Source organism: Cydia fagiglandana, chromosome 27, assembly GCF_963556715.1.
Source record: "Cydia fagiglandana chromosome 27, ilCydFagi1.1, whole genome shotgun sequence".
Taxonomy (NCBI): Eukaryota; Metazoa; Arthropoda; class Insecta; order Lepidoptera; family Tortricidae; genus Cydia; species Cydia fagiglandana.
In genome coordinates, this window is record NC_085958.1 from 8,479,221 (window position 1) to 8,493,763 (window position 14,543).

A 14,543-nucleotide genomic window follows, 5' to 3' on the forward strand; every position below is an offset into this window, starting at 1 on the left:
TAAATGCGTCCCTTGAAATGGCCGGCGTTGGCCCATCGTGTAGAGGAGCCATCATATCAGTGTTGTTTCTGTCCAATGTTGGGGTTGCCGTGTACAGTCTTCATTTTTTATAAGGAAATGAGCAATGAGCAGGCCGCCACAAAAAAAAATCGAAGAGGTATTTGAGTTTAAATGATACGAGTTCAAGAACTTAAAAATATATTTTCTACAAAGCTCAATAAGAACTCAAGTTTTTCTCTCCTCTAGTCTGACAACAAAGCCGTCGGCAGCCTTCATCATAATGTCGAATTTGACAGGTAGAGGGCGCTGTAAGTCTGCTGCGCGCGCGCTGGCCGGCGGCAGCAGGCGGTAGCGCCGGAGCAGGTTAGCTAAGACTGTTTTAGCTGACAGCATGGCGTACGTTTGACCTGGAATAACAAGTTTTAAATTAGTATCTATTATATACTTTTAATCGGTAATACTCGCAATAGTCTGCGGGTGCTGCTTCTGCGTGCGTCCTACGACACAGGCAAGTGCAGCATACGCTCGGTGCACCCCATAGATTTTATTTAAGTGTCATAGGTTTAGGTACCGTAAAATCAGGTAACTATAGTCCGTACATAAGTACAACTTATGGTCCAGTTTTTAACGTTGATTCTTAAACTTCTTAAAAAGCCTTTATGATTTGTACTCGTTACATTTATTTGTGAGCTTTGATACACTAATGCTCTTTCTATATTATATACTCAACATAATTTGAAAAATACTTATACATATTTTATTGGAACTTGAATTTGGACCATAGTTGTAAGTTGTGGACTAAAGTTACCTGATTTTACGTTACTTAATTTTAAACAGAGTAGCTGAACAACAGGAACACAGTGTGTAACAGTGCTCCTGCGTAATAAAAATACTCGAAAACGTTCAGAATACGAACATATATACTTACAACTCCTGACGAAATAGCTAAAAGGCATGAACATTGTGTGGTAAATTGTTTTAAAAATGTACATAATACGAACCTATACAGTTTCCAACAGAGTAACTGAACGGCACGAACTGCGCGGTATGTCGCAGCGCACCGTCGAGGAACCGCTCGGGGCGGAACTGCTCCGCGTCGGCTCCCCAGTACGCGGGGTTGCGGTGCGCGCCCCAGATGTTGATCTCAACGGATGTGCCGTCCACCAACGTTGCACCCGATGCTGTAGAGTAAGAAAAATGTACAGAATACGAACCTATACAGTTTCTGACAGAGTAGCTGAACGGCACGAACTGCGCGGGGTGTCGCAGCGCGCCATTGAGGAACCGCTCGGGGCGGAATTCCTCCGCGTCGTGTCCCCAGTACGCGGGGTTGCGGTGCGCGCCCCAGATGTTGATCATGACGGATGAGCCGTCCACCAACGTTGCGCCTGAAGCTGTAAAGAATATTAAAATAAATAAATATTAGGGGACATCTTACACAGATCAACCTAGCCCCAAACCTTATATTCATATTTCTGTGCCCCAAACAAAGCAAAGCCTATATGGGTGACGATATACATACCTACTTATTAGCGCCAACCGCCGTAAGCTACCTTTACCCGTGGGACGACAATTAGTAATCTCTCCATCTCCATCCATCCATAGCCATCTCTCTCGCTAGCTCGGTATCACCTGAGATGATCCAGTTAGAAGGTCAAACCATACTGTTCTACCTTAGGGATAGCCAGGGGGGGGCCATAAGCATTCAGTAAGAAGTGCATATATGTACTTGGAAATTTCGACCTATGCCGCTGTGGCCCGGAGGCCGAATGGCACCACCTGTCGCGATTATTTCAGTTTATAATTAGGAATCTTACGTAAAACTAGATCGCTGCGCACCTCCCGCGCCACTATCGGCACGGGTGGGTAGAGCCGCAGACTCTCCTTGAATACGGCTTCCAGGTATTTCAGTCGCGGCAGATCTTCTGCTGTGACCGCTCGGTCCGACTCGCCGAAAACCTCGAGCAATCTGGATTGAAAATTTAAATTGAATTATTGGTACAAGCTTTTATCGCTGACTGTACGTTTCTTTCCACAGGCAACTGATACTCATCGAGCCTATGGCCATCCTTTTTCCATCATCAGATCAGCTTCATGGTGTCATAATATTGATTCTCGTGACATTTGGTGAGTAGTTACGATGATTATCTAGAATTTTTCTGTTTTAGTTTTTAGGATTTTTTCAAAATGGCGGTGCCATGGGGATTTGCGTGGTCTATGTACAGCTCAATCAGCCACAAGTTGATGATGATGTTCTCCTGACCGATTTCGGCCACAGCGACTGTGTGCTCTGGAGTAGGCAATTTTTAACTCGTGTTATTAGAGTGCCACTAGTTATTTGTTCTACTAGGCCTACTAGGGGGCAAAATTGTTGTTTTACCGCTCGTGCTAATATTTGATACCCGAGCAAGTATCCCTACGTTTGAATAGAGAATCAAACGTAGGGGTGTGATTTTTTTCGAATTTTTAATTATTAGGGTTAGGGGTATTTATTAAAAATTTGTATGTAATCTGTTTCTCGCTCTTAATTTTTACAATAGTCAAAAAATCTTGTAAATTGAAATTGAAATTGAAAATCTTTATTTCAGGTCTATCGACCCATATTCTGTTAGTATACACGGTACCTACTTAAAATATGTTAGTTGAGTACCTACATAAATTGTAAAATCAATAAATTAAATTACATTAAAATAATAAAACAATTAAAATCTAAATTAATTAAAATACATTAAAAATATAAAATAAAAACACAAATCATTTTACTTAACATATTGCCATACTGATTTGACTTGCCCAACCCAGTAATTTTGAATTGGACAGTCGAATCTGCCTGCAATCAATTTCAGAATGCTGTTGTGGCTATTTCTTACCCGACTCAAGATGGATGCAATTTTTTTGCGCATGATTGCATAGAAGTCATCCGTTCGGGCCTCAGCAAACATGCCTGAAGCACTGCACCACCTAGGTAGCCCCAACAGCATTCTGATGGCATTATTATACTGCACTCTTAGGGCATTGTAAGCTCGTTTAGTATACTTGACCCACAGGCCGCTCGAGTAAAATGATTGGCTGTAGGCTTTAAATAGCGCAATTTTTACCTCTGTAGAGCACTTCGCGAACCTGCGGGCGAGCATATTACTCCTCACTGATAATGCCCTACGCTCTTTTTCTATGTCTTGGTCATCACAGAGATCCTCAGTAAGTATGTGACCAAGATAATTAAAACTTTGCACAAGAATAAAGTCCAAAGTAGGGGGATAAATCAAATTAGGCAAAAATATTTTCCATTATGTCAATATCCAGAGAGGAAAATGAGGACTACGTTTATGGAGAAGCGGCCTTCCCCTTTCCTCTTAGGCCTCATACTCAACTTACTCCTGGTGCACTCTCTCCTGCACCTCAGGATACCGCGACAGCAGCACAGCGGTGAAGCAGACTCCTGTGGCTGACGTGTCGCTCCCATCATGAAATGCCCCTTCAACTTACTCCTGGTGCACTCTCTCCTGCACTTCAGGATACCTCGACAGCAGCCCAGCGGTGAAGTAGACTCCTGTGGCTGACGTGTCGCTCCCATCATGAAATGCCCCTTCAACTTACTCCTGGTGCACTCTCTCCTGCACCTCAGGATACCGCGACAGCAGCACAGCGGTGAAGCAGACTCCTGTGGCTGACGTGTCGCTCCCATCATGAAATGCCCCTTCAACTTACTCCTGGTGCACTCTCTCCTGCACTTCAGGATACCTCGACAGCAGCCCAGCGGTGAAGTAGACTCCTGTGGCTGACGTGTCGCTCCCATCATGAAATGCCCCTTCAACTTACTCCTGGTGCACTCTCTCCTGCACCTCAGGATACCGCGACAGCAGCACAGCGGTGAAGCAGGCTCCTGTGGCTGACGTGTCGCTCCCATCATGAAATGCCCCTTCAACTTACTCCTGGTGCACTCTCTCCTGCACCTCAGGATACCGCGGCAGCAGCACAGCGGTGAAGCAGACTCCTGTGGCTGACGTGTCGCTCCTATCATGAAATGCCCCTACAACTTACTCCTGGTGCACTCTGTCCTGCACCTCAGGATACCGCGACAGCAGCACAGCGGTGAAGCAGGCTCCTGTCGCTGACGTGTCGCTCCCGGCTACCATCATCACCATTATTTCTTCGCGCAGCTCCATGTCGGAATAGCCATTATTAATTCCTCCAGAAGATTCGATTATTACGTCGAGAAAAATCGACCAGTCCGTTTTTTTGGTGTTTTCTATAAAATATTTAATGTAAGTTAAGCTTGTGCCGACTTACTGACCTTACTGACCGAAAAATACAAAAAATCTGTTATTCAGGATACGAAAGCAGTACATATTATGATAGGAACAGATGGTCATATCTTGGAATATTTAATTTTGTTTTTATTAATACCTATAATTAATACCAATTTTTTCTAAACTCCGTTTATTTCAAAGGTGCACGTAGTGATGCGCCGTTACCGGTAAAATACCCAAGGTGGGAAAATTCCCAGTAATGTTACCGGTAAGATTCCCAAGAATCAGTAATTTACGGTAATATTCAAATTAAGTAAATGTCAACATAAGTTATTTTACATTAAATCATTACTTGTCAACAAATGCATCATACGAAGTGCAAAAAATCAACATAGGTTTACTTTTCTAGTAAATTACCAATACTACTGGTAATATTCCCAATGTTACTCGGTATTTTCCCAATATTACCAGGAAGTATTCCCCTTGTCTGGGCAAGTGGGCATAGTCAAAACCAGTTACATTGCTTCGCAACTCCGCTAAGATTGAGTGAGAGAGATAGCTGATGCTACGAGTGGAACAGACGTAAATATAATTAAGCCATTTCTACATGTTTTAAATTAAATTAATTCAATTATAACGTAAGCGTTCAAGTACGAGTATATTACCCGCTTTTGGGAATATTACCGGGAAGAATGGTAATTTACTGGTAATATTCCCAAATGGAAAAATACCGGCACATCACTATGCACGCCTGAGCCTATTAAATTAAGTAACTGTCTCAAAAAAACCGGTATTCTAATTAACTCCGTTTTGGAGATAATCGATGATTTATTTTTATCTGATAAGCCCCTACGAGCGTGTAGGCTCGCCTAGGTCCAGTGTCCTGTTTATCAAAATCTTGTAACTTGTAATACAAGTGGAAGTCCCTTTCTAACAAAAGCTGTCAAAAAGGGACTTCCACTTGTATTACAAGTTACAAGCTTTTGATAAACAGGGCACTGGGCGTAAATATAGGTACTGTTACAAAAGCAAATTATTTATACAAGCACATACTATATTTCTCATATTTCTGAACTCAATAGGTACTTCCATTGAAATTGACATCATTCTGATTTTGGGCGCAATTTTGACATTTTGATATGCAATCTTTTACATTGTAGGTCTGTGGTTAAGTGTGATGTTGTTAATTACTTACTGTTCTCTTTCATTTCCGTTCGTTTGTTTTTTATAGTCTGTAAATAATAAGTAAACAAAATGCAATTATATAAATGTTGTTGGTTAACTTGTGTTAAGCTCTGGGTATCACAATTTCAGTCCACCCGCCACCCATGTTAATAATTGTCGGGTAGTTAGTTACACAAATCACTATTTTGACATTTCGCTGGGATATCAGATATCCTGAACCACGACCAGTGAAACCTGCGTCAAAACCTCTTAAATAAAGGTAAGAATATAAATTCGTGATAGACCCGGTTTTAAATGTTTAAATAACCCCGTTAAGGGGGCCACAGCTTACCAGTTCGCCGGGCGATATCAGCCTGTCAGTTGTTCGCAACTGACAGGCTGATATCGCCCGGGGAACTGGTATCTGTGGGCCCCTTTAAACTTAAAAAAATAAATAGGTAAGTACCTCATCTAAAAATGCATTGGCGCCTTCTAAATGCTTTTGAAACTCTTTGTAGACGGGCAAGCTTTTATACACAATGTTTGGATGCAGCCATGGCTGTAAAATCCTCTTCGCCACCATGTGCATACCCGCGTCTAGTGCTTGCAGCAAATAGTGGTCTGGGTTCCCTTGCGAATTTAGTTTAGTGCCTATTGCAGACTCTGTGAAAGAGAATTATTGATATATATCTAAGGACGGGCCTTACGGGCACTAAGTATGGTCAAAAAGAATAGATAGTATAGAGGGGTCCTGTCATTGTAAATTTTGTAGTCACTGTAAATTTACTGCCATCTATCGACACACGACTAAAACTCAAAATGAAAACGTATAAAGTTATCAAAAAATTTATATATATGGATAAAATGATTTAGTTATTTTTATATCATTTTGATCCATGTTCATTCACTGATATCTATGTGTTAAAATTGTTAAATATGAAACGGTGTCGTCACGCCATCTAGCCGAGGATAGGCTAAAGGTGTGTGCGCCATCTATTCGAGAATGACTTTTACTTGAAATCTGAGGCACGTTTTTTCCTTAAACTTTATTCGTCTTATACGAAGTCTTTGGTATGGTGCTGGTTCGGCGGTGTCAGTGTCACTCACGAATTCGAGCAGTCTAACGCAACTAGTTACAAAAAATGTACTGCTAGAACAATTTACAACTAATATTATAAGATTTATAAGTAGAAGGAGATACAATAAGTAAGCGCATGTAGCACCTCTGGAGCTGCAGGCGTCCATAGGCTACGGTGTCTGCTTACCATCAGTCGGGCCGTATGCTTGTTTGCCACCAATGTGGTATGAAAAATAATATTAATAAGAGTTCCTGTTAATCCGGTAATTAATATTAGTTGAAAACTGTTGAGCAATTGCGACATCGATTGTATTACTAGCAGTAGGTACAGATAAATTCCGCTACGTAACGCTAGATGTCGACTACGAAATAACTCGCGTTTTGGTAAGAATGCTGATGTATGAAGTTACTACTCTTTCGTTACTTATATTACCTAACCTAGTCTATATGACGACAACGCATGGTTTCAAGTCCTTGCCCGAAAACGCGCAAAGAGGCACAACCTACCTGATGCTATTGTCGACATGGCTCTCTGCTTCAGCTGCCGCAAATGCGGTCGCAAGTCGCATGCCGGTCCCGCATTGGCTTATAAACCCGCTCCACACTCGTGCGAGAATCGCGGCGCGAAGCCGCGAACGCGAGTGTACAGCCTGGCAAAAAAGAGTAGAAATTAAAAAGTGGCAACACTGTAGTGTCGTTCCGTTCTCTTAAGGCCCCTGTACATATTGGGCCAGCGTGGGCCAGTCTGGGGGACGCATTTATGCGTTAGAGGGAGGATTATAGAGAGGTTCGAATTATCGCGGGTTTGAATGAACGAGAGTCGACTGTATCACTTGCTCCCTCTAACGCATAAATGCGTCCCCCAGACTGGCCCACGCTGGCCCAATGTGTACAGGGGCCTTTATATAAATTGATTTGAAAGGGACGACACTACAGTGTTGCCACTTTTTAATTTCTACTCTTTTTACTTACTAAAGCGTCGTTTGCACTGTCTCGGCTTGCTCCTGCACTATCATGTAAGAATCTCCGTATGGCATATTATGCGTATGTGAACTCAATATTAGCGTACGGTATTGACCTTTGGGGGCTGGCAGCCGATAGGGATAGAGTATTTTTGCTACAAAAGAGGGCTGTTAGAATGTTGTCTGGGGTGCCGCCATTTACTCCGACTAAAGAATATTTCCGCGAATTAAAAATTCTAACGGTGCCCTCGTTATATATTTTTGAAGTGGCAAAGTACATGTATAAACACAAAAGTGAATATGTGATGCGTCGACCTGAACAAAGGAGAACTGATAGGGACATTAAGTCTGTCTTTGTTAGGCTTGCGAAAACATCCAACTCATTGGGGGTAGTTGGAATTAAAATCTTTAACAGCCTGAGCCGTGAGATTAAAGAGGCGGCTTCTTATGACCTGTTTGTTGAGAAGTTGAAAGCCTATTTAATTGATAAGGCATTTTTTACGGTTAAGGAATTCTACAGTAAATTTAACATTAAATAATTTCGTAAATAATGACATTTGTAATGTATAAGTTTTAATGATTTCTTCTTCTTTCCTTGATCTGGTTATGTGTGTTTATTTTGGTGTTAGTGTTTTGTAATAGTTGAGTGTTTAGTTTTAGTTGTATATTTTGTAGTTCTATTGTGATTTTGTTTGACATGTGTTATTTTGACATTAAAGAAATTGAATTTGAATTTGAATTTGAATTTTTGCCAGGCTGTAGAGGGGGCTTATAGAGCCACGAGAGATGTTGGAAATTATAGATGGTCAAGCAGATCTTGTCAGTAGAAAAAGGCGGCAAATTTGAAAAGGCCTAGTCAAATCTAACCTGCTTTAAGATCTCGCATTTTTTTTAAATAACAGCAATTGTTATAGGTATCCAATAAAGCAAAGAAATAGAGTTTAATACTTGTTTATAATGTTATTTTGTTCCTATAAATACATATTTGGATTTTGCATAGAACTTGGTACTCATTTAGATCTCCATTCTTTTTGCGGCGAACCCCACAGCCAAGCATAATTTTTGTATTGAACTTGGCTCTCCTTTTTTACATTTATGTTTTTGATGGGATAATATCTACTGTACCATATGTTCTCGGGAATAAACTGTCATTTCATTTAATTTCATTTCATTTGGGTTCACTTACCACCAACAGAATCACTTGTGTAGGTAGTGATGTAACCCCAGATGGAGAAATCCCCTCGTCCGACCTCAGCCCTCATGAGGTCCACCATGATGGCGCTCTGTGTGTCAAACTGGGGTACTATTTTGTTCAAGTTTTTCAAACTGTAGAATGGAGAGTTGATTTTTCGGCGAGGGTGCCAAATTTTTACTGTGAACATAGTTTAAATTTGAGTTATTAGACCTGAATACAGATGTAGGTAGTGCATAATTATTTTCCATCGTATTTTCACGGACGTTACCAACGTGTCTTGCTATTTCAGTCAGTCTCGGTAAGGTAACGGGCCCCAAGTTCGTGTTAGTACGTTATTTCGTTAGTTTTGTTTCTGGCGCAAATAATAAGGAATTCAAATATACATATGAAAAAAATCTGTATTATTTAATCTCTTCAATAAAATAATAACCAATATTTTAGTGATTAATCTGAGAGTAATACAACGGTCGAAACTGTCAGACGGCCGCGAACAGCTGTGTTGTATGCGTGCACTTTTTTTAGGCGTAAGGTGCGCGCTCTCACTTGTTAAGCTTATAGGAAGGAAAAGCTAAACCCATTCGAATAAAAGTTTTTGGAAGTGTTTCTGTGGGTTCCTTAGTAATTGATTTGATAAGAAAAAAGATTGAATATATGCATAGAAATACCTTAAAATTGCAACAAATCGACTCACGAAATAGCGGTCATTTTATTTTACGTGTGTCTCCTATTTCGTGCCACTAACGAATCAAGGGTTTTCTAGATACATTTTGAGTGCTTGTTTTTAAATATAACAACGAAGATAATTAAAAAAATAAATTAGAAAACAATTAATGTATTTCATGAAGTTTCATATGAGCGAAATCGGTATATGTTTTTTTCACTAGAATTCTCATAAAACGAGTTTGAATGTGACCCGAGTTTAAAAAATCAAGGTATATTCCACGTATATTCTCATATTAACTACTAGCACAATTTTATTTATAATTCAATTTATTAGATTTATTTTTGTGTAAGTATGTTTATATTTAACGTATAAGATAGTTAAATTTTTTTTTGTAATTTTTTTTTTTATTTTTGTTTAATTTTTTTTTTATATAGTTCGGCTTTTAATCAAGTATTAAAGTACCCATATGGTTTACAAAGTCTTAATTCAACCATTAAAGTCGACGAGTACAAAAAACTTTAAGCTAGCTCTCAATTTAACTTTTTTTTAAATATTATTTTTAATTTGATCTTACAAATTACTCGTAAGTAGGTAAGACCGCTAAATATTTAAAATGATTATCAGCAAATTATCACCAATTACTCTAAGAAAATTTATTCCGAAACAGGGGACACGAATTCACGAACTTAGGAGCTGAGCTAAATTTGTATCACGAAATGGGAGCCAAATAAGAGGTTCACGAAAAAAATCATAGAAAAAAAAGTTTCAACTAAAACCCTATAGTTTATACATTAAATTATTAACAAAGAACTAATATAACTTACTCAAAAGCTTTCAAGGTATTGATATGCTTAGTAATATTAAAAAAAAATATACAAACTCTCAAGAGCCTTAACCTGCCGAAACAGGGGCCCTTTACCTTACACAAAGTGCTGAGGTTGACTGAAGTAGCATGACAAATACGAACGTTTCCGAGAAAATACGATGGAAAACAATTATGTACCACATCTGTAAGGTTAAAGCGTGTTGAAGACTGGCATATAAATGGATCAGGGAATACCGTTATAGGTGGCAATGACATGTGCATGTTGCAGACAATACTCAAAATATCTGAAATTTTTTTGGAAACTTGTATTTGAATTTTCCCATGCATGTTCCACTTAAGAGTTAGACCAAGAAAAGTCTGCAACGATTATGATAGCACACGCAGTGCAAGTGCTATTTATGCGTCATAATTTCATAGAACGAATAGACGTTTAAAATAACACTTGCACTGCGTGTGCTATCAAAATCGTTACAGATTTTTCTTGGTCTGACTCTAGAAATGTCTAACTCCGTTTAAATTAGGAATTATTACACGACTGCCCAAAAAAAAGAGTGTATTGTTTTCAGCGTTCATGTTTGTATGTATATGTTTAATTATTATTTTTTAGGGTTCCGTACCCAAAGGGTAAAACGGGACCCTATTACTAAGACTCCGCTGTCCGTCCGTCCGTCCGTCCGTCCGTCTGTCACCAGGCTGTATCTCACGAACCGTGATATGCTGTTGCCGCTATAACAACAAATACTAAAAAGTACGGAACCCTCGGGCCTCGGTGGGCGAGTCCGACTCGCACTTGTCCGGTTTTTTATTACCTACTGAATGTTCTGAACTGTTGACGACCGTTGCATTTAACATGAAACAGACAAGTCTGACGACCGGTCCGGCCTAGTGGATACTTGGATAGTGACCCTGCCTGCGAAGCCGATGGTCCTGGGTTCGAATCCCAGTAAGGGCATTTATTTGTGTGATGAACACTAATATTTGTTCCTGAGTCATGGGTGTTTTCTATGTATATACGTATGTATTTATCTATAAGTATGTATATCGTCGCCTAGCATCCATAGTACAAGCTTTGCTTAGTTTGGGTTGGTTTGGGGCTAGGTTGATCTGTGTAAGATGTCCCCTAATATTTATTTATTTATTTACGACACTCGCTGGCTTATATTTCAAATGTCATAGAAATCGAAATTAATTGTAAGAAGCTTTGGCAATAAACGTGCAGAAAAAAATACCGAGAATTTCATGGGAATTTTTCAACTTTTGAAAAATCTCTTTGCACATTGGTATTCTCGAGAATCTCAAGTATAAAAAATTAAATTAAATTGTAACACCATTACCATCACAGGCCAACAGATGGCGCTACTAGTACGTCAATGTACACAACTCGCGGTGCAGCATAGCCGCTGCACGATGCAACTCCACGTCTACCAATAGATGGCGACGCGATCGAGATAGATCTCGCTAACGGTTGTACGACGTGGAAACATGACCCTCCAGCATGGACCGAGGATTATTGAAGAAATGCAAGTAGGGATCGTCGACTTCGGCACCGCACGCTACATACCTTCACCTCTGTTGAAGTATCCTAGTGTCTGTGCCGTAGTAAAATTTATACTAGTCTAGCTCGCGCCTACCTCGTTAGGTCTTGCTCGGCAAGTAAAGACTACAGTATTGTAATAGCTCTAAGTTTGATAATACACGCGCTAAGTACCTAACGTCGGCTTTTCGTCTTCGCCCTTACCTCTAGCGATGTGACGAGTCCACTTTTTTTCGATTCGAATCATTCGAATCGATTCGGCCACTGATCCGAGTCGAAATTCGAACTGACTCGACTCGACGGTTTGCGACTGCGTGGTTCGCGACAAGGTCACGGGCCGCGGAGCCGCAAACGAGTCAAGCGGCAGTTGTTGTAAACAGAACCTTCAGGGCACCGAATTAAGGTTTATTTTTCAATGGCCATACTACCAGTGAACTCGACTCGGGATGGCGAATCAAGCGGCAGTTGTTGTAAAAAGAACCTTCGGGCTACTGAATTAAGGTTTATTTTTGAATGGTCATAGTACCAGTCAACTCGGATTGAAACGCCGAATCAAGCGGCAGTTGTTGTAAAAAGAATCTTCGGGCTATCGAATTAAGGTTTATTTTTGAATGGCCTTAGCGTAGCGTTGACTCGGCTCGGAGAGTTGGTGAATTGGCGATTCATTCGCCGAGTCAGCGGATCGGATACCAAGTTACCAGTCAGTTTAGTGGCCGAGTTGATTCGGATTGCCAATAGTCTTGATTCGAATCAACTCATCTGTAGGTTGATTCGGATTATTCGAATCAGATAACTCGACTCGCCCATCGCTACTTACCTCCCCGTCCTACAAAATTAAATTTTTATACACGAGTACACTGTGAAGTGAATTGATAAAAAAGAAAAACCGGACAAGTACGAGTCGGGCCCAACGAGGGTTCCGGGTTTAGTATTTGTTGTTATAGCGGCAAAAGAAATACATCATCTGTAAAAATTTCAACTGCCTATGACGGTTCATGAGATACAGCCTGGTGACAGACAAACGGACAGGGGAGTCTTAGTAATAGGGTCCCTTTTACCCTTTGGGTACGGAACCCTAAAAAAAGGAAACACTATACCTGGTGCAAATATGGAGCCGTTGCCTATTGCCGTCCTGGTGAACTTCAGAGTGAACTCGTCCTTATCCAGACAACTCTTGGACACTAGTTCGATAGCCGCCGGATCTGTCATACCTGCTCGATAATAATAATTATTATTATTTTATTTATTTTACTATTCGGAGATCCAACAGCTGTTAACATGTTAATAGGTTTTATAAATGTGATACAAAAAGCCAATTACAGGTTCTCACCAGTAAATACAGATTAACAAAAACAATTGGTGGTTAGCACTATTGCACCACATTCATTTCGACGCCAAAGGCAGAGTAACTAATTTTGAATTCGTATTACTAAAGAAGATTCAAAAGAAATAAAGAAAAAACACAGCACAATGAAATTTCAAAATCCAATAAGCCATGCTCATTTAAAGAACTCCTCTGTCAGGATACGCCGCACAGTTTGGATGTTGCTGTTGAAAATATCGATGTCATGCTCCTTCGTAAGTTTATTTAGACATTTACTAGTACAATAATAATAATAAGTTTATTCGTGATATTAAACTATTGAAACGGATTATATCGCGTATATTTTATTTACCAATAACAAATAAGGTGATAATAAAAACAACATTAAAATTAAAACTAAAATTTAACAGAACTTATAAATAAAAAATGCTCCCCAGGTCGCCTTCGTTTGTTATGGTGCCCAGGAGGCTGGCAGCGTTTCCTTTTTGGATGGCCAGGCTTATTCTCTGGCCGAGGTAGCTGCCAGCCCTCTGGTCACCTGTGGTGTCGATGAGACGCTGGGACATTTCCTTAAATAAGGCTTTTGCGCTAGGCCCCCACGGTCCCAGAGTCTCTACGCCAAATGGCGCAAATATATATCCCTCACCGAGGACAGCATATTTGCGCCGCTTGTTCTGTTCTGCGGTTGTAGCCGCAGCTCCCGCCCTGACGGAGGTCGCCTGTAGGTGGGACGGCGCCAGCGTGTCAACGCAGGTGGCGTCCCACACAAGCGTCCTCCCCAGCCTCCACGGAATAAGTGTCATTCCGTCGGGCCGCTTGCCGTCGTCACGTGCGATACCGTTCGGCTCAAGTATGGCCGGCACGCTAACGGAAGCAAGCGCCCTCCGGATGACATCATTCAGGGAGGCATGGCGAGAGATGCGGCCCGCGCTTCTCTGGCAGGATAAGCCGTGGTGGCCCAGCTCGTCAACATTGGAGCCACAGCGGCAGCGGTGGGGCTCATTGGTTTTGACCCCCAATCGCAGACTGGTAGCGAGTGTGAGGGTCGTTTTTTCTAGGAGGGTGCCTATGTTGGGGGATGGCAATGCATGAAGCCAGAGCCCTGACTCTGGCTCCGATACACAATCGCGTATATTGAATTCATACTACATCCCGACGTTTCGAACCCTTTACAGCGTTCGTGGTCAACGGGTGACTGAGGAAAAACTACCCACTTACAAAATAATGGGGATCATCACGACTAACGAAATGTCATTTTGTAATTTTCGCGTTAAGCACTCTGGTTATAGCGACCGTGCATGAACTGTAGGTGGCAGCACAGGAGCCGTCAGATTTTTGGGGCGAGGCGTAAATATGAAGTGTAGGTATTGTCCTATATATTATACTACTCTTTGGTAGGTATGCTTCCAATGTAGCCCACAAGATGGCAGAACCTACTATGCACAATACGGTAGATGGCAGCACTTGCTTTGGCAATGTACATGTTTATGTTTCCGATTCAGGCCACAAGATGGCAGGCCCTCCAACGCGCACGGTCCCTACAGGT

The 14,543-nt window shown here is 41.1% G+C and overlaps 1 protein-coding gene across 1 annotated transcript; it reads right to left on the reverse strand.

Annotated features, from left to right (window-relative positions):
- Positions 1-225: 225 nt before the first annotated feature.
- On the reverse strand, positions 226-14,252 carry LOC134677817 (cytochrome P450 4C1-like). Its single transcript, XM_063536244.1, has 11 exons — positions 14,243-14,252; positions 13,644-14,105; positions 12,771-12,884; positions 8,641-8,826; positions 5,881-6,077; positions 5,446-5,482; positions 4,042-4,249; positions 1,818-1,969; positions 1,215-1,394; positions 1,002-1,181; positions 226-407 (listed from the first exon to the last, which is right to left on the reverse strand). The coding sequence occupies exons 1-11, from the start codon at positions 14,250-14,252 to the stop codon at positions 226-228; spliced, it is 1,908 nt and encodes a 635-aa protein (XP_063392314.1).
- Between the last annotated feature and the right edge of the window lie 291 nt (positions 14,253-14,543).